The sequence below is a fragment of the Podarcis vaucheri genome (assembly GCF_965113315.1).
Source record: "Podarcis vaucheri genome assembly, chromosome: 2".
Taxonomy (NCBI): domain Eukaryota; kingdom Metazoa; phylum Chordata; class Lepidosauria; order Squamata; family Lacertidae; genus Podarcis; species Podarcis vaucheri.
Genome location: NC_138760.1, coordinates 35,413,026 through 35,433,794, shown reverse-complemented (window position 1 = coordinate 35,433,794; position 20,769 = coordinate 35,413,026). Strand labels below are relative to the sequence as shown.

The 20,769-nt window shown below is 48.1% G+C and overlaps 1 protein-coding gene across 3 annotated transcripts in view; it reads left to right on the top strand.

The window, feature by feature from the left end:
- PGS1 (phosphatidylglycerophosphate synthase 1) overlaps positions 1-20,769 on the top strand; it is a 136,970-nt gene that overhangs the window by 79,315 nt on the left and 36,886 nt on the right. Inside the window, exon 1 of one of the 3 annotated variants that reach the window (XM_082213343.1) lies at positions 20,293-20,462. The exons of 1 other annotated variant lie outside the window; for it this stretch is intronic. In XM_082213343.1, coding sequence (XP_082069469.1) covers positions 20,320-20,462 — 143 coding nt within the window. In that variant the 5' untranslated portion in view covers positions 20,293-20,319. Of the gene's footprint in view, positions 1-20,292; positions 20,463-20,769 lie in introns of those variants that run through there. One more of the 3 variants, XM_082213342.1, reaches the window with a different exon arrangement.

Genomic DNA, 20,769 nt, shown 5'->3' with positions numbered 1-20,769 from the left:
ATTCCGGGCAGTGAGGCCTCGCTCACCACCCTCCCCCCCCCTGCCCGCCGCCGCCTCGGTCCTGGCCGCGGCTGGAGCCCACCGCTTGGTTGAAAGAACTAGGAGGAGGGGTGCGAGTCACGTCTCCCCCGGCCAGAAAGGCTTGAGGAGGCTCGCGGCCGGGGGGCAGCCACGTGGAGTTGCTCCGGGAAGATAGTCGGGTTCCGCGGGCACGCGTGAAAAGAAAGAGGCTTCCACGCGGGGCATGGTGCCTTGGGTGGGTGTGGGGCGCACAGCACACGTCTGTCAGAGAGGTAAAACCTCCTCACCGCCATCTGTCCCCCGCCGCGATAAGATAAGTCCTTGTGTTTGTCGTGCATTAGGAAGGGGAGTCCCGGCGAGGGTAGTAATTCGCAGCGCAATCCTAACCCTTCTACTCAGAAGTAAGCTCTGTTGAATTCAGTAGGGCTTACTCCCGGGTAAACTGGGTTAGGAGCGGAGCCTTAGCTTTCTTTATAGGCTTAATCTGTGAAGGGAGATGGATGAAGCAGGCGATTTGCCTAGAATTTTGCTTAAGACTAAATGCATTCTTAAGAACAAACGATGAAGCCTCCTGAATCAGACAGAGGCATCTATCTAGCCCAGCCCCGACACCCCCCACTAGCTGCTTCTGGGGGCTCCAAAAGATCAGTATAATGGCAGTAGCTTCCCCCCCCCATTGCCTCTCAGCAGCTGGTATTTCCCTCCCCCCCCCTCCTGTTCAGGGTAAAGATCCTGACGATTATTCACTTCTAACTTAAATCAAACCACAGCTGGTTCTGCAGACCTTCCAGTCAGTGTTTTGAATTTCTTAGAAGACAGCCGTCATTTGAATATTGAACCCAGAAGACAGATTTCCCAAGTATTGAAACTCCCTCCCCTCCCCCCGCTAGTTCCCCTTTCGTATTCCGCTAAACCCAGGTAAAAAAGGGAGAATCCGCGGCGGGGCCTAACGGACACTAGAGGGCGCTCTTTCCGCCCTGGCTGGGATGTAGCAGTGACGTTCGCCGGCCTCTGTTACACAAAAGGCAAGGGCTTGTCAGGTCACCGCAATGACACTACTTAGAGCACAGAGATCAAACCTGGGAGCTTTCTGGCATTGACGCAGTCCTCCAGCCGAGTTTCCTTCTGGACATTTGTGTGCTGCAAACCCCTTTGCTCCTGGAAGACTAGGGTTGGGACATGGAAAGTACTTTCCCCCTGTAGCTGATTGGTTTCATCCTGGCCCTGGAGGTGGTGCTTTTGCATTGAAATCCTGCCCAGGTGCTGCAAAGCATGTCTCCTATCCCAGTGGACCTTGAGAAATCTCTCTATTTACATAACTAAACATAGCTGTCCAGTAGCACGCACCATATTATGTACATGGGTGCTTAATATCATAAACAGGTCACTCATATACCACAAATGGGTCTCTGGCAACAGGTTGCTGTTTTTTTTTAAACTCACTGAATTTTCTGGAGAAATGATAAATCCAGATTAAATATGGGGGGGGCAGAATAAGGGCTGGCATTTTGATGCCAATAACATTGTGTAGACAGTGCAACAAACAAACAACCACTTATATGAAAAAGTACGCGGGTGGCGCTGTGGGTTAAACCACAGAGCCTAGGACTTGCCGATCAGAAGGTCGGCGGTTTGAATCCCCGCGACGGGGTGAGCTCCCGTTGCTCGGTCCCTGCTCCTGCCAACCTAGCAGTTCAAAAGCACGTCAAAGTGCAAGTAGATAAATAGGTACTGCTGCAGCAGGAAGGTAAACGGCATTTCCATGCGCTGCTCTGGTTTGCCAAAAGCGGATTAGTCATGCTGGCCACATGACCCGGAAGCTGTACGCCGGCTCCCTCGGCCAATAAAGCGAGATCAGCACCGCAATCCCAGAGTCGGTCACAACTGGACCTAATGGTCAGGGGTCCCTTTACCTTTACCTTACCAGCAACTCCATGATAAACACCCCTCCGGGAGCTCATTGAGGCTGCTTTGGAGCTCACACAGCAGTTGGGAAAATTTGCTTTTTGCTAGCCATTTTTCTCCACCCTCACTGCCCCTCTGTGGGTAAAAATGGGAGCAGGAGATGGATTTCAAGGAGGCTGGAACAGCAATAGGATCCTGTTAATATAACAAGCACTCGGTATCGTATCCCTGGTTTTCTGTTGCACAACTCCTTTCTTCAATGCTGCAATTAAAATAACTTTCCCCCTCCAGCTAACTCACCCACGTATCTGCAAAGCAACCTCAGGGATAAACATAAACATCTCTTAGGAGAGCTAAAGCATACACAAAGCATCCAGGGGAATCCTTTTTGAGTAGATAGTTCCTTGTGCCGCTGTCACTCGGAAGGCATTTTCTCAAACTGAGCTGGATGATGACAGAACCATCTAAGTGTAAATGTTTTAAAGCAGTTGCTGCTCTGGAGAAGGTGTTCCTCCCTCCCTCCCTCCCATCTCCCCACCGCCACCCACTTAGCATTTTGTAGTGTTTGGCAGAGTCTCTTTGGGCCATGGAAAGGTTTGGGGTTTAATTGTCCACAGAGTTTGTTGTCTTTTCAAACTTTCCGAGGGCTGCATTCCACCCTATCCTCACTTGCCCTTCCCAGAAGAGCTGCAGGGAAAAGAGGCGAACCCGTGCCGAAACGTTTGGGAACAAGAAGGGCAAGAACCTCTCCCCCTTTCTTGTCTTGATTCCGTGCCTGAGGACTCAGGGAAACAGGTCAGGTTACTGGATTAACCAATGACTATACGTGCTGCAGCTGCAGTTCTTAAAGGAAGGAGTTGGTTTTGCAAGAGGAACAAGAGATTGAGGTAGCCTCCCTACTAGAATGATGGGCTCCTTTAGGCTAGCTGCTGGAATAGGTGCTTAGGCCGGCTGCTGGAATTTTCCCATGGTGACATGAGAAATGTGATGTGTGAGCTGGGACAGCAAAGGAGTGCATGGGCTGGAGGCTTTTTGGTACAGTGGTTGTGCAAGAGCCACTTGGTGCAATAATAAGAGTTTGCTGCAGAAATACCTGTGATTCCCACAGTGAACGCATAAAGCAAGAAGGGTATGTGTGTGGCCCGGAATGCTAGGATATATGTACTGGGTTCTCCCCAGTTGCCTGGGGTTCCCCAGGGCACGCCCACTGGGGTTATAGAGATGTAAAGCTGCCCTTTGCAATTCAGGTATTTACTGCTGGAGGCCTGGGGCAGCTCTTAGGGTCTTCTCAGAAGATCAGTTTTAATAGCACAGTAAATTCACAGTTCTTACGTATTTGCGGCATGAGATCCAGATGTCTTCCCTCAAGGTAGCATTTCTTTACATTTTTGCAACAGTCAAACTGCAGTGGGGGATGTGATTTCCTAACACGTTTGCGCAAGCGCTGTTTGGAATACTGCTACATGAATATTACAGTCACCATCACTAATGTTAAATGGCACAGTTCACGTCCCCCCCCACTCTTGTGTAATTTTGTGAAGAAATAATTAAAAAATAAATCAATGTTGTAATGCCTTCACTTCTTTGTGGGTGTGCGTTTTCCAGTGCTACTGGAGCTCTGCAGTGTTCAATGCGTGATCGTTGAAAGCAATGCTTTTTTTCAGACGGAACATGCCAGAGCGCAGTTCTGACCCCTCTCAGGTGGGCGCCATTGTGGGCTGGTGCTACCCCTCCCACCTGATTCTTGCCTTTACGTACTTCTGAGAAGCCCAAAACCAACATTTCAAGTAAAAATGGAAGCTGGCCAGTGTGAACGAGTCTACACTTTATTTTAGATCCGACTCCACCTAGCTCCTAGCCGCGATTGGTCAAGCTATGGGGCAGGACCGATTCATATTTCCTTTTCTTCAATCTGTTTCCCATGTAGTGATGGAGAGCTTTAAGCTTTCCAGCTAGGCCTCTACCATTGCGCACGCAAGCAAGCACACACACACACACACACACACACTTGTGCAAGGGCCCTTCCATCTCCTCTAGCCATCTTCCTGAATCTGAGAGAATGATTGAGGCGAGGATGCAATTATTTGATCTGCACCAGAACCAGGGGCAACCCCCAAACCAGGGAGACAGCTTGCAATGTGCTCCTCAAACTCCCCCCCCCCTTTTAACATCCTTTGTTTGCTTTGGGGGGGGGGCAAAGTTTGTGTTCCTTTTCATTCTCTTCATTTGGACAAGACTTTTTTGCCTCTAATAGCTTCTTTGATTTTGCTTGTTAACTGTGCTAGCACCCTCTTGACCCTTATGGTACCTTTTCTGATCTGAGGTGAATGCCTAAGATTTTGTTTTTAAACATTCCCCAAGCATTTTGGAGTGATCTGACCCTCTTGACCTTCCCTTTCAACTTCCTTTTACCAATCTCGTCACTGTGGGGGAAGCTTCCTATTTTGAAATCAGATGTGACTGTGTTGGATTTTCTTGGCATTTACGTGTATATTTAATTTAATAGCACTATGGTCACTGCTCCCTACTGGTTTGACAACACTTACATATTGCATCAGGTCCTGGGTGCCACTCAGGATTAAATCCAGGGTTGCCACTCTTCTGGTCAGTTCCATAACCAACTGTTTTGTTCTAGGGCACAATCATTTAGGATATCTAGAAATTGTACCTATTTGTCATGACTGGAACACTTATGTAACCAGTTTATGTGGAGAGTAGTTGAAGTCACCCATTACTACAATATTGCCTCTTTGGTTTGCTTCCTTGATTTCATTTATAATGTGTGCATGTATCCCCACAGATCACAATCCAGCCTCCCTCTCCTTATTGTGGTTGTTAGTTGTGAGCCATGGCTACTAGTTGTAGATCAAGAATATAGTACTAAAAATACAAATCTGCGTTGTTTTGTTTAATTCGGGGAAAGTCTCCTGGTGGCCATCACTGTTTTCTTGTATGCAAAGGAGTTGGAAGACACATGTAATGAAATTCTCATTGTTCCTTTCTACCCCCCCCCCATCAATATTCAAATACCACAAGGAAAGCAATGCTCAGCATTTACCTGAGAGAGACCAAGCCATTTCTCCTTTTCACCCCTTGCCTTTTCCTGTAAGACCTATTACAGTCGTTAAGAGTCGTCAACAGGCTCATCTCAGCTATCTGCCAATCTCCTATTCCCACCACCCTTCTGAGTAATACCCCTCCCCACCTTCTCACTATATAGAAGGATCTGGCAACTTCTGTTTCAGTGTATCTGAAGAAGTGTGCATGCACACGAAAGCTCATACCAAGAACTAACTTAGTTGGTCTTTAAGGTGCTACTGGAAGGAATTTTTTTATTTTACGAGAGAGAGAGAGAGAGAGAGAGAGAGAGAGAGAGTGTCCTAGCCAGGTCATCCTCCTATGCCTGGAGTTTTGCAGCCAAAGGCTTTCCTGCGCCTCACACAGCTGGTGTCCTCTTGCCTAGGATATGAGATTTGACCTTGGGAATAGGCAATATCTGTATGCTTGACTTTGGCACAGACAGAATGTAGGAGCGGAAGGGAGAGTTTCCCTTGCCCCAGAGCAGCTGCCATAGCAAGCCAGGAATAAACACCAGCAACCAGTTCTGGGAAGTGAGGCTGCTGCTGCTGCTGCTGCAGCTGCTCTGAAATGCAAACAATAAGATGCTGCCCAGAGCCCTTTGTGGAGCTGAAGCAGAATGCAGGAACATGTGAGAGCCAAACCAGGTATTGGCTGAACGACAAGTGAAAATGATTCATTTCTGCCCATTAATCCTGGCAACAGACTGTGGCAACCCAGCCCTGAGGAGACTGAGCCCTGTGTGTGGCATACATGAAGTTCTGGCATTAAAAGGAATTTGGGGTGCTGAGTTTCCGGCTTCTCTTGTAGGAGCACCGTATTTTTCGCTCCATAAGCCGCACTTTTTCCCTCCTAAAAAGTAAGGGGAAATGTGTGTGCGTCTTATGGAGCGAATGCAGGCGTGAAAAGCCCCCAAGAGCCGCACACATGCTCCACGCACTCTTTAAAGGGAGCGCGGCTCTTGTGGGTTTTGCGGGAGGTGGGGGAAGGGACAGAGGGCAGCCCCTCGGTCCCTTCCCCCACCTCCCGGAAAAGCCCCCAAGAACCGCGCTCCCTTTCACGAGCCATGCAGAGCGTGTGTAGGGCTCGTGGGGGCTTTTCCCCGAGGAGGGAGAAGGGCAGCTCCTCCTCGGGGAAAAGTCTGCAAGCGCCACACACATGCTCCACACGGCTCGTGAAAGGGAGTGCTGAGCAGAGCCTGGGATGCATACATATTTTTTATCTTGTATTCCCTCTCTAAAAACTAGGTGCGTGTTATGGTCAGGTGCGTCTTATGGGGCGAAAAATACGGTATTTCTTTGTCATATTTATGCATCAGTCTTTCTCCGAAATGCTATATGTAGCCTGCAGACCATTCCCAAGTGCCTTCCCATCCAGGCAGGCCTGTGTACAGTGAAATCCCACATATTCCTAGGTAGAAATCAGCACCACGGTTTTAGTGGGACTTGCTCCCAAGGGCCAAATGGCATGTGCCACAAGAGAACCTCGGTCAGCTCTTCAAACTCTTTCTAGCAATGTTAAGGCAGGCCCAGACAGCCGTGGGTAAGTGAGTGGAAGGGAGAAGCTCCTGTGTCAGTAGAAGTTCCTGCATCAATAAGAGAGAAGGTGTTTAACCCTTTCTACCATGCCATTTCCCCCACCTGAATCACAACCTCGCTCTGGGGTGGGGAGATCAGGAAATCCAAACACCCATGTGCTATCTGTTTTGGCCCTTGCCCCTTGCAGTTCACACTGCATGTGCCTGACAGGAAACTTTTGTGCGAGTTAAGAACCGCTCCATCTAGTAGACTTTGCCTCTACAGCTCCCATTTATGTAAGGCTGGAGTTGTCAACATGGTGCCCTCCGGAAGTTGTTGGACTACAACTCCCATCAGCTCCAGCCCACAAGATAAGTGTCTGTGGATGATGAGAGTTAATGACGTCTTGAAAGCTCTACATTGGCTACCCCTGATGTAAGGGGTTAGCCCGTATCAGAAGGAAAATGGTTAGCCCTTATTATATCCAGTCTGAATGGGCTGCCATGATTAGACCAAGCAATCAAATATCTGATCTGTACATTATAGATTCATTCCCACTCTCCACCCCCCATCCCCATGGCCACAAAGGTTTATGAAATAGAGGCTACTGTGAAGTATATGTGGGTCAGTGATGTCTTAAGAGGATTAACTTCTAGGAAGAGATGTACACGTTTGGCCCTGAGTGATGTGCCCCAAATATCTTGCTGTGGGATAAAGGTATAAAACCTCACACTCTCAGACTTTTGATTTCATGCCTCACACTCAGTTTGCTTCTTTGATTGCTCAGTCTATTTTTGCATCCTTTTTGGGGTGACTGACGCAGGCAATTGCCATGGTCAGATCTGTATATTAGGCCAGCATCCACTAATCATAATTTCCTCCAGTTCCTTCAGGACCCCTCCCTTCCCAGCTCAGTGCAATTAATTCATACTTCAGTCCCAAACTCAATTATGGGCAAGTTCCATTGATTTTAGTGTATGGGGCATGTTGGTCCTTGGGAAGACATAATGGCCTGGCTGTCACATCACATTAAGCCATAGTTAAAACAATGGCTTCATGGGAATGGGCAGATTCTCAGGTACTTTGCTCTTCCCCTGTTCCTGTTTCTGCTACTTCGCTCCTCTCCTGTTCCTTAACTACTCCCGTCTGACTTAATGTCACATGTGACCCTGAGCTTGTGGTTTGTTTCCCTCAACCAAACCATAAGTAGTAAGCCAATACCAAACCATAATTACAATAAAACACTGGTTTCATATCATATGTGAATTGGATTCTAGCAACCCAAGAGTCCTGTGGCAACTTAAACACTAATACATTTATTAAGGCAACAATGTTTGGAAGCTACACCTTATTTCATCAGGCACACTGTTATTGTATAATATTCCAGACCTTGGAACAACTCAGGGCTGAAGAAGATGTAACTGGCAGAGCTAGGAGGATTGGTTTATGTAAATATGGAAAGAGGAGGTGTCTTCAGTGTCAGAAAATACATGCTTTTGAACTGGGTATCATTGGCACGATGGAAGGAGGGTCTGAGTTGGGTTTGCAGGTATAGATTGCTAATTCAATGTTATGTTGGATCAGGCAGCTAAAGAGCCATTGCTCAAAAATCACAGGTTAAGCACATGGACTACTGCTGTGGTGTTTGTCCTGGATAGATCTGATGGCCTAGTGAATTTGGTCAGACACTGAGTAGTGAAGCTGCCTGAACGAGGTTTCTTGTCCCATTACTCCCTACAGCCAAAGAGAAGTAAGTGCGGGAAAACAAAGCAAGACAAGACTCTAATTTGGAGCACATTTTAGCAATCAGCCATGCCACAGTTTGCTGAGATCGCTTCTGTAGCCGTGTTAAGAAGAGTTGCACATCTCCCCGCGCTTGAGGATCCAAAGTGGCAGGCAAGAGGCAAACAAAGCTGCTAGCTTTGTGGCAGGAATAAGTTCCTCTTCCAAAAACTCAGCCAGACTTGCGGAGGTTTGGAAACCAGTATGTTTATTAGAAAATTTACACAGTCAGCCCCTGGGGAACCAGAATTGAGTCAGTCTCTGTTGGGCAAGACTCATGTCCTGCAGAAGGAGACTTCAGACAATTTACTGTTAAAAGCACAGAAATAAAATTCCACACAGGCTGATACTCCATTTAGCTCTGCAAAGGACTCAGATTGTTCTCAGGTTCTTGCTGTCAGGCAGATGAAGCGGGGGTGGGGGCTTGGGTAGATTCTGCAGGTGGAACCAAAGGAATACCCAAAGGACAAATAGGGGGCGATAGCTTTGATGAAAATGAAGAGCAAAGAAAATGCAACGGCCACATTTGCAGATGTGATTTGCAGCAATTCTTTGGAGAAATATGAAAAGAATGCAGGGTTACAGATAATCTTCATTTCAATATTTTCAGAGAAAGTGGCACCTTAAAAACCACAGTGAAATCGGAATGGCATGCACAATGGCTGAAGTTAAACACTTTTTAAAGGTATGATTGCTTTAAGGCATGTGCTTAAATCTCCCCATTCAAATCAATTGGACTCAGTGGTGCAGGATTGTGTCCTAATCCTTTATTTTTAACAAATAGGTGGTCTAGGCAAACTAAGGCCCGGGGGCCAGATCCGGCCCAATCGCCTTCTAAATCAGGCCTGTGGATGGTCCAGGAATCAGCATGTTTTTACATGAGTGGAATGTGTGCTTTAATTAAAATGCATCTCTGGGTTATTTGTGGGGCATAGAAATTCGTTCTTTTTTCCCCCTTTCAAAATATAGTCCTGCCGCCCACAAGGTCAGAGGGACAGTGGATCGGCCCCCTGCTGAAAAAGTTTGCTGATGCTTATATAACTGGAGTATAGCATTGCCCTGCCAATTGCCAGTGCTGATCACCTTTGCTGTGTCTACATGGAGCTCATTGTCTTTGAATATTGGGTTACAAGTGCTATCATTCAATCTCACATGGTTGGCTGCTTGCTTTGTATTGGTGTTGGAAACCTTTTTATCTCCTGACAATTTCTCAGGAAGGGTGTGAAAGAGCATATTGCATTTCAATGCTCTTCATATTCAAGGCTGATCAAATCTTTCAAAAAGACCCACAACACCCCCCCGCCCCCCATCCAATACAAATTGGTTGAATGCAAAGGACTTGTTACATCTTCAGAGGACAAGTCATAGGTTTGTAGGTATGCTGACATGGTTGCTGGTCTGTTACTTATCAGACCTTGCAGTGACATTGAATTTCCCCCAATATCAATCAAATCAACAGTTTTAAGGCTAAAATGACCTACTTTAATCAATTGATTTGACCTCCCTTGCAACAAAGCACTTAATCTTACACACCAGCAGCATGCAAAATATGCCACAACATGAAAGGTACAGCGACCGAACACCCCAGATCTCAAATCCCCAACTATTTGATCTGGGCTATGCCAAGAGGGAGTCTCGCCTGGTTTCATAATTGACTGGCCCTATGACAGAATAGACCTGAAGCACATGTATGTTGCCTGGGGAAAACAGGTTATTAACCTTTGCTTTCCCTTTAGTTAACCTCTTGCCACATCTGAGAGAGAGTTAAGCTGGTTATTTATCTTTTATCTAAAGAAATCTTTTGGTCAAGTTACTTATTAAGCTAAATACATGGTCTTGTCTCTTTATAGTCCTATATGGGGCCGAGATTCCTTCTTTTAAAGAAAGTTAACCGAGAATAATTGTATTGGTTTAATAAACCATTTGAGGATCACAAGTCTGATAGGGAAATCCTAAGCAAGTAAATCCTACTGACTTCAGATTGCGGTGTACGAAGGAAAGGCCCTAGCTTTTAAAATACTGTTGTGATTTTTGGGAGCCCATTAGGTTGTATGATGCCTGAGTTTCTTTTACTAACTGCCTCCTGCAAGGGTTAAAATCTAATGGAGGATATTAGGGGATGATTAGCTGCTTGTGCTTAAAATGGTGCCCCTTCAGAGTTTGTGCGGCCCCACAAACCTCTGTGTGTGACAGAGCTCCTCAGACATGTCTGCTCTAGTCACTGTTAGAGTCCGACAGTGGCTGTTTGCGGAAACGCCTCCAACAAAGAAGTTCCTTAACGGAAACACGTCTCCTGGACTCACGACGTGACAGCTTCCGACGAAGCATGGGTCTCCCTGCAATTGCTTCTGACACCTCCCCACTATTTTCACTGGACGTGTCTCTCACCCCTTTCTCCCCCCTGCTTCCTGCCTGCGCTGCTGCATCTCTCTCAGTATCCCTGAGATCCTCCTCCAGAGACCCCGCGCTCCCCCTGCTGGTCCCTGCTTTGGCTGTTGAGTCTCTCCCAGTCTCTGGGAGCCCTATCACCTCCTTTCCCTCTGAGGTCAGTTCCCTGACATCCACCTCCCCTCCAGGGCCCCCTTCCCCCCCGCCCCCTCCCTCTCCTCTGGGCGGTGAGGAGCTGAAACCCCGAAACGAATCCTCTTCATCTTCCGACGTCTCGAACATCTCCCTCCATCGGTCTTTGTTCCGACTCGCTGAATCCTCCTCCACCTCGGAATCAGAGAACCCCTCCAACTCCTCTTCTTCGTCTGTGGTGGCGAAGTATTCCCTCCGGAACCTCGCCACTGGCTGGGGTTTTCGAGGGAATCTCTGATGAAAAGTTTCAATTAGAACCTCGTCATCTACATCCTCTGCCCTGACCCAGGTGTTTTCCGACTCCGGTTCCCCTTCCCACATTACCAAATACTCTACTTGCTCTCCTTTCCACCTGGAATCTAGGATCTCCGCTGCATGGTAGCTGTGTTCTTTTTCCTCCATCGCTGGTCCCCTATTGACCCTCCCCTCTCTGTCCCCTATATACGGTGACAGCAACGATCTGTGGAACACTGGGTGCAACTTCATGTGGTTCGGTAACCGGAGTCTGAAAGCCACTGGGTTGACCTGTTGCGTGACTTCAAATGGGCCCAGTCTTTTGGGTCTTAACTTCTTACAACCTCCTTTAAATGGTAACCCTTGGGTGGACAGCCACACCTGGTCTCCCACCCTAAGGCTTTCCCCTTCCCTTCTGGTTTTGTCTGCCTGCCTCTTATATTCCTCCTTCGCCCGGTTTAAATTAAGTTGGAGTTGGCGATGGATCGCTTCCATTTCTTCAACGAACTGTTCTGCTGCTGGAACGCTCCAGTTCTCCCCCTCCCCCCCTGGGAAGGCTCGGGGATGACACCCGTGATTGGCCAAAAAAGGGCTCATTCCCGTGGACACGTTCTCTGCATTGTTGTAAGCAAATTCTGCCAACGCCAGCTTCTCCACCCAATCATTCTCTCTGTCATTAACATAACACCTCAAATATTGCTGGAGGACACCATTAGCTCTTTCCGCCTGCCCGTTGGTTTCTGGATGACGGGCAGTAGAGAAATTAACCTCTACATGCAGTAAGCTCATGAGCTTCCTCCAGAACCTGGAAGTAAATTGTTTCCCTCGGTCCGAAACCACCCTCAAGGGGGCGCCATGCAACCTAAACACATTTTCCACAAACAATTTGGCGGTTTCTTCTGCTGTGACCGCATGTGAGCAGGCTATAAAGTGTGCCATCTTGGTTAACAGATCTACCACCACCATAATGGCTGTTTTCCCTTTGGACCTGGGCAGATCAGTCATAAAATCTATTGCCACTGCCTCCCACGGTCTTTCCGGCGTGGGTAGTGGTTCTAATAAACCTGCCGGTGCCCGCCTCTCCCCCTTGGCTCGTTGGCAACGGTCACACCCTCTCACATATTCACGCACATCTTCCCTGACCTTGGGCCACCAGAATTCCCTGGTAACCAGCCACATGGTTTTGTGTTGCCCAAAATGCCCTGCTGTGGGGTTATCGTGCAGTTGCTTGAGTACCTTTTCCCTCAATTCCCCTTCAGGTATGTATAACGCTCCCTTGTAGTACAACGCCCCATTTCTCTCCTCAAAACCCCCGGGTTTGTCTCCCTCCCTCCTAAGACTCCTGAGTTTGTCCTGGGCGTATACATCCTGCCCCGTTCCCTCTACCAGTTCCCTTTGCCCCACCAATGCCGCCCCACACACCCAGCGGTCCTCGGGAATGACATGGGTCTCTTCGGGTACACCCTCTCCCTCCAAATATTCAGGTTTGCGTGAGAGAGCGTCCGCCCTAACGTTCTCCGGGCCTGGTACGTAACAAATCTCAAAGTTAAATTTGGAGAACTCCTGGGCCCATCTCAACTGCCGTTGGTTGAGCACTCGCGCAGTTCTCCAATACTCTAGATTCTTATGGTCCGTGCACACTTGCACCTTCTGTTGTGCACCAATTAGTAGGTGCCTCCATCTCCGGAAGGCCTCATAAATTGCAAGAAGTTCCCGGTCGTACACCGTGTAGTTCCTCTCAGACTTGTTCAGCTTCCGCGAAAAGAAGGCACACGGTCGCCACTCCGACCCCTCCTTCCCCGGCTGCAGAAGAAGCACCGCCCCTATGGCTCGGTCCGACGCGTCTGTTTCGACCCTCAGCTTTTTTTGTAAATCCACATGTAGAAGTTGTTCGCCAGAGGCGAAGGCCCTTTTCAGTTCCTCAAACGCTCGCTCCGCCTCCCCCGTCCAAACAAACTTCTTTTTGCTGCTGAGACAGTCCGTGATGGGCGCCGTCAGGTGGGCGAAGTTGCGGATGAACTTACGATAAAAGTTTCCAAACCCTAGGAACCTCTGCACATCCTTCTTGGTCTTGGGTGTTTTCCATTCCAGCACCGCTTGAACCTTGCCGGGGTCCATGGCCAACCCTTTGTCTGACAAGCGGTACCCCAGGAATTCCACCTCCTTGGTATGAAACTGACACTTCTCCAGTTTCACCCACAGTCGGTTGGCTTGCAGCCTGCTCAACACTTCTCTGACGTCTCTCACATGTTGCTCCTCATTCTCCGAATACACCAACACGTCATCTAAGAAGGCCACGCAATTCTTGTAGAGCAAAGGCCCCAGTACGTGGTTCATGAAAGCTTGAAAACACGCGGAGCCTGTTTGTAATCCAAAAGGCATAACTAAGTATTCAAATGCCCCCAAAGGGGTGAACATGGTGGTCTTCCATTCATCCCCTTTCCTTATACGTATCAGGTTGTACGCCCCCCTTAGGTCCAGCTTTGTAAAAATCTTTCCCTTCCGCACCCTGGTCAAAATATCATCAATCCTGGGCATAGGAAAAGCCGCCGGCTCTGTCACTGCATTTAGGGCCCGAAAGTCACATACCAGCCTCGGCTTGTCCGTGTTTTTTTTGTCCACAAAAAACACTGGGCTACCCCCCGCTGCCTTGGACTCTCTGATGAAGCCCCTCTTCAGGTTCTTGTCAATGAACGCTCGCAACTCCTGCATTTCCCTGTCTGACATGGCATACAACTTGCCTACAGGAAGCTGTGCTCCAGGGAGTAAATTGATCTGGCAATCAAAGGGTCTATGCGGAGGTAGTTGGTCAGCTTCCTTCTCGCTGAACACGTCGCTGAGATCAGCATACTGTGGTGGCACCTTCCCCTTCTCCACTACTTCAGTCCCTGCCAGGGTGGCTTGGGCCCCTGCTGACCCCTTTTCCCCCCTGCAGTGTTCTAAGCAATGTGCGGAACCGAAGGAAACCACTCTTTGATGCCAGCCCACCAGCGGATCATGTAGGGCTAGCCAGCTCATTCCCAAAATAATGGGAGCACCTCCCAAGGTGGCCACATTAAACGCTATCAGTTCTGTGTGCCTTGCCACCCTCATTATCATTGGGATGGTCTGCAAGCTGACTCCTCCTCCCAACAGTTCCCTGCCATCGATCGTGGTCACCTGCAGGGGGTTGCTTAAAGGGATAGTCTGTATCTGGTGTTCAGCAGCAAACTCCTTGCTCATAAAATTGCAGGAGCTGCCTGAGTCCAACAGTGCCTTTATTTTTAGGGGGTGTCCATTTTGCAGCTCTAGCGACACTTCAATCACTAGAGCCGGTCGAGGAGCTTCTGGCACTGGCACTTGGGGAAGGGGCACTTTCACTGCTCTTTGGCCTGGCTGCAGTGCCCTGATGGCAACCAGGCGTTGGCTTTTACCTGCTCCGTTTCTCCCTGCTCTTCCCCCTCAACAGTTCCCACCATCCCTTGCCATTCCTTCCTCTGGGGGCAGACTCTGGCAAAGTGGCCTGGCTGTTGGCAGAGATAGCATTTCCGGGCTCCCTTTCCCTCCTTCTTCGCCCCCTCACTGGGCTTTGAAACTGCGCGCGCGCGGGCTGTTCCGATTTCCATCGGCTCTGCCGGCGGGAAAGCTGGCTCAGGAATGTCTGGAATGCGTAACTCCTTCCAACGTTCCCCTCTCCCTTCCCGCCTCTCCAAGGCTCTTGCCTCCTGGCGCGCTCCAATGGTCAGCGCAGATTTGGTCAGCTGATCCATAGACACCGCCCTGGGGCTCCTGGCCAGCTCGTCTTTCACAGCTGAAGAAAGACCTTCTTCAAATAGCATCTGAATGGGTGCTGCCGATAAATCCCACCCCAATCTGTGAATCAGCATGGTAAATTCAGTCCCGTACTCACGGACAGATCTGCTTCCCTGCTTGCAAGCCATTAACTGTCTGCGCACCGCCCCTTCCTCAACGTCGCTGGAAAACATGATATCCATTGCACGAAAAAATTTCATAGTGTCCTTTAGGATATCGTTGTGCGTTGCCATCAGGGGTCGAACCCAGTCTCGCGCGCCCTTCTCAAGATGCCCAATTACAAAAGCAACTCGAGATTCCTCATCAGGGAACTCATCAAACTGGACATTCAGGGCATATTGCATTTCAGTCCTAAAGGCATGGTAATCCTTGGGGTCCCCCCCAAACTTCTGCACCAATCCTGGTACCTTTCTGGGGAACTGAGTGGTTCTCCCCTTCTTGTCTGCATCTTGAGCCCTCCTCTCCTCGAGCCTCGCCGTCTGCAGCGCCAGTTGGACCTCCAATGCTCGGCATCTTTCTTCCAAGCTTGGATCAGCTCCTCCCCCTGCTCCGGCTGGGTCGCTCATGATGCTTTCTCCTGCACAGGCAGCGTACAGAGACTGTCGGACTGCTATTAGGGGATGATTAGCTGCTTGTGCTTAAAATGGTGCCCCTTCAGAGTTTGTGCGGCCCCACAAACCTCTGTGTGTGACAGAGCTCCTCAGACATGTCTGCTCTAGTCACTGTTAGAGTCCGACAGTGGCTGTTTGCGGAAACGCCTCCAACAAAGAAGTTCCTTAACGGAAACACGTCTCCTGGACTCACGACGTGACAGCTTCCGACGAAGCATGGGTCTCCCTGCAATTGCTTCTGACACCTCCCCACTATTTTCACTGGACGTGTCTCTCACCCCTTTCTCCCCCCTGCTTCCTGCCTGCGCTGCTGCATCTCTCTCAGTATCCCTGAGATCCTCCTCCAGAGACCCCGCGCTCCCCCTGCTGGTCCCTGCTTTGGCTGTTGAGTCTCTCCCAGTCTCTGGGAGCCCTATCACCTCCTTTCCCTCTGAGGTCAGTTCCCTGACAGAGGATCATATTGTTTTTCTTATGTATTTTGTGTTTTTATATTGTATTTTTATGCTGTGAATTGTCCTGAGATCTACGGATGAAGTGCAGTAAACAAATTATAATAATGACAATGATAATGATAATAATAGTTGAATTAGCCAGGCAAGGCCCAAGTATCACCCAAGCGGTCCTTAAATCTGACAAAGGAAACTGCTCTATGCTAGAGAGCAAATGGGCCACCTGGCTTGTGGTGAGGAGGAAAACAGCCAGAGTAGAGTTGTGTGTAAGAGCTGGGCTAGAAGCAAGCAGAGAGTGAGAGTCATGCTTGATTTCCGCTGAAATCCAAGGATGTGGCTATGGGAGAAGCAATGCCTCCAATACCTCTTTGGGTGTTAATGCTGTGAGCCCCTCCATCACAGGCTCAGGTTGTATATACAGTGGTACCTTGGTTGTCGAACTTAATCCATTCCGGGAGTCCGTTCAACTCCTGAAATGGTTCAAAAACCAAGGTGCGGCTTCCGATTGGCTGCAGGAGCTTCCTGCACTGAATTGGAAGTTGGGGAAGCCACGTCGGATATTTGGCTTCTGAAAAACATCCGCATACCAGAACACTCATTTCCGGGTTTGCAGCGTTTGGGAGCTGATTTGTTCAGGAGCCAAGCCGCTTGACTACCAAGGTACCATTGTATAAATAAATAAATCATATATCCTAAAGGTACCACAGCCTCCTCTGCCCCTCATTTCAAGGAAACTGAACTCTGGGTAAGTGCCTGGACCCCCTGGAATCTTGCACTGCTCAGAAATTGGGGAGGACTGCAACAATACTCTGGAGAAATAGAATGAACTCTCTTGCACAGTCCTTAGTGGTTCAGTTTGTTGCCTGCAACAGCCACAAGGCCACTGTGGAAAGAGCTCCCCTCACTGTATTTTAGTGCCCAGCAGCTGCCAGATGTGGAAGCCACAATGGGAAAAATACAAGAAGTTCAACTGTGCTGTGATCTTTTAAAATGAATGCCATTGGTTTTGGTCAAATGCCCATGGGCATACACTAGACAGAGATCTCAGATCTTTTGAGAAGCCAAGAGCATCTGGGAATGGCATGTCTTTCAGACAATTATTTTTGATGGTTTTGCCTTAGGGGTGAATCACAGACATTCTGGCCAGTACAGCCCTAAGGCAGGATTTCCTGTCTTTCTTGGATCAAACAGGAGGCACAGACACCATAGCAATGAGTTCAGAAGCTGAGTGTGGCGAGTGGAGCAAGATCTGGTTTCAGCGCCTTGACTTGTGCTCTAAGAAAATTCCCTGCTCCCCTAATTTATTTGAGAAGTTATTTGGAGATAAGTACATTGCAAATATAGTTGCCAGGCACTGTGGATGAAACCCCCTCCCTTTCTGAAAGTAAAAGGTTTTCTGTTGCTTTATGCTGGGAAGGCAGCTGGGGTTCTGTAAATAACTACTGAACCTTTTTCAAGATAAATAGAAATTCAAGCTGCCATGAAGTACAAAAATATTTCACTGTGCCCTTATATGGAGTTAAGCAATCATTTTTCCATCTCACACATGTAATTCTATATGGTGATCCTGAGCTCACTCTTGACACAATGGAACTTAACATTTTAGGAAGCATGCATAGGGTTAGAGTGACTTTTGGTTATGCAAGAATATTAATTAGTTTTAGCCTATTCCCAAGGCAACTTAAGTGTTTCCTTATTTGGTAGCACTAACAGGTGAAGTTCCATTGAGACTCCCCCATTTCCCCCCTGGCTTCTCTTGCACTGAATACATTGTGCTGGGAAAAATGTTGTATCTTGACCACAACTTCCTTACATTGTTTCTTGTAGTGCACCATTGTTCATCTTAGCATCTAGCACTGCTAGTATGCACTGCTTATCTTAGGATATTGCTCTTCTGGCAAGAACCTATTGAGTTACATTTACACGCTGAAGACTATCTGATTACAGCAGGAATTTTTTCTGGTAAGCAAACTAATTATGAAAAAGCAAGTCGCTTGATTTACAATGTAGTCTCTATAGCAGGGGTGGCAAACCTTTGGCCTTCCAGATGTTGCTGAACTATGTTTTTCATCAACCCCAGCTGGCGTAGCCAATAGTCAAGGCTGATAGGAAGTAAAGGTTTCTTACTCCTGACGTATTTTATTATTATTTATTAAATGTGTGTACTGCCCTTCATCTGTAGATGTCAGGGTGGTTCATATAGAATTTCATCAAGGGAAGGCAAACAATATAAGTTCTAGTGAGGGTATTACACATTTGAATAACTAGCAAGACAAAGTATCAGAAACCTGCAGAAGGGCCCTTGTTACCGTTTCCTTCAAAATGCATCTTCTCTATGCTATTATCACTTCACTGGATTTGCCAAATCAACAAGGGGAAAATGGCTTAGTTTGCTTCTACCCCTTAACAGAACTGTGGCAGCAGCAGATTAGCTTAAATTACTGTGAAAACGGCAGCTACAGCATAGTCCAAAACAATGGCAGCTGTACCCAGAGATTCTGCCTGTGTCTAACAGGCTCCATTTCCTTTAGAAACAGGTAGGTTTTCTGGACTGTGATACAATAATCCTACCCTGATTTCACTCCTAGCATTTAATACCAACCTGTCCTGACCTGAACCTAATTATTTGCTATTGAGTAATCCTCCCTCCATTACTTTCAGTTCTATTAATTCTGTCTAACATTTGGAAGCATGCACATACTTTTAAAGACACAACACACAAACTGCTCTTTTAAGGTGGTGATGCTATGCACAGTTACTTGGGAGTAAGCTCAACGGAATTCGGTGGGAATGACCAAATGTACAGGATCGGGTCATACATGTGATCAGAAAACTGCTTGACTTTGGTTTCTTTTTTCTAATGCACATGAATAGTAGTCAGAACATGTTAGAACAAGTATGTTAGTTTTTACATCTGCAGAAAGGAACAAAAATACAAGGAAAATACACAAAGCATAACCAGTATTTTTTTTTTAATGATAACCTGTCTTTCTTCCAGTGCAGGACCAGAGGTAGGTCACAGCATAAATGAAAACATACAACTAAAAATACACAAATATAAAAATAAAGAACTATCACTATTAAAAACAGCAGTAAAAACACTCAAAAACCATTAAAAAGTGCACATGTGCACACACAAAACACCACCACCCACCCTTCGAAGACCCTGTCACTACGGCCAGTTAATGGCCAAAGGCCTGCTGGAACAGGTCTGCCTGTTGGTGAAAAAAAAGCAGAAAGGGGACCAGCCCAGTGTCCTGTGGAAGGGAGTTCCACAGTCCGTGAACAGCCACCAGGAAGGCCTTTTTGTCATCACCAAATGTACCTACGTAGGTGGCAGGACTGAAAGAAAGGCCTCCAGAGAAGATTTTAAAGCCCACCCAGGCTCATATAAAGTATTTCAGATAACCGCGAAAATAAATAAAACCCCAAAGAAAGCAAACTGTGCAGTATTACTGTATATAAATACACCGTCAAAGCATAATATAATACAAACTAATAAACATTTCAACAGCCAGCTGGAAATTCTTTTACAATTTTTTTAGAAACAAAGCAGCAGGAAGAAACACTTTTGAAACTGATGAAGCCAGCTGAGCAAACTTCCATGTCTGACGAGCATGAGTTTGGTGAACTTTTTTTTTAGTTTGTTACATGTTGCAAAAGACTCCTGTCCATTTATCCTGTTTTCTGCGGATAAATTCACATGTGATGTGGGGATGCACAGAAGACTGCAGCAGCTGCTTGCAGGAGGGCGGAAGGCATGATATATCTCGTGAGCTTTGCGGTCAGGGAAGACAGTGGTCGCTGAACAAGGGTTCCAATTCAGGCGCCTGGTGAATACAGCGCTCGCACGAGGACTTTAAATTACAGGGATTATTGAAATCTCGTGTACTCGGGGAGTAGGGAAAATTTGCAAGCGTATACACATACAGCACACTTTATCGGAGGCGAGGTCTACTAAGTTCAGTGGGACTTAGTAGCCCTTGCTCTCACGTTAGCCAGCACAGGACTGCAGCCTTTGGATAAACACCACCTAGAATTATTGTTATTATTACCCCGCTTTATTCCGTAGCTTTGAGAACAAAACCACGGCGGCGGGAGTTGTGCACTACAAAGCGGAAGAGCGCCGAGGGGGGTGGTCTTGAGACCTTCCTAGTCTGCATTTTTCCTAAAATCCCACCCTATCTGCCCTCAGGTGCCAGGGGGAAAGTGGCGCCTCCCCACGTCCCCTTGGCAACGGCGGTGGACTTTCGTAGACAGGAAGCGGCCTCCCATCTCTATGGCAGGAAGCGGAAGTGGTGGAGGATCTGCGGAGCCCGCTCACCCGGAAGCGGAAGCAGTCGGGTTTCCATGGCGGCGGCTGTGGTGGCTGAGGCTCCCGTGCTATGGCGGCGGCTGCTAGATTATTTGCCCCGGGGGAGACCTGCCTTGGCCGCTCTGTTCGGCCGGCTGTCGGACCGCCTGACCCGGGGCCGGGAGCGCCGCGCACGCAGGTGAGGGAGGGTGGTCGGCCGGCCGGTTTTTCACCTGCGGCGGCTTCTGCATTTTCTTCCAGGGAGGACTCGCGCTTAAGAGGTTCAGAGACTATCTTGGGCTGGGCGCCTTCCTAGTGGAAAGTAACTGTCGCTAAGGTTGTGTCTGCGTCGTGTTTAAGTGCATGTTGGCATGAGGGGGGAGGGGAGAGACTGAATGATAGGGGCGGGACGGGATAGTCCTTGAGAGTAAAGTCTGGGGTACCCTCTGGGTATGGGGAGGGCCAGTTGTAGTACCTGCGTCTATTTCTGTAGGAAGGGAGAAAAG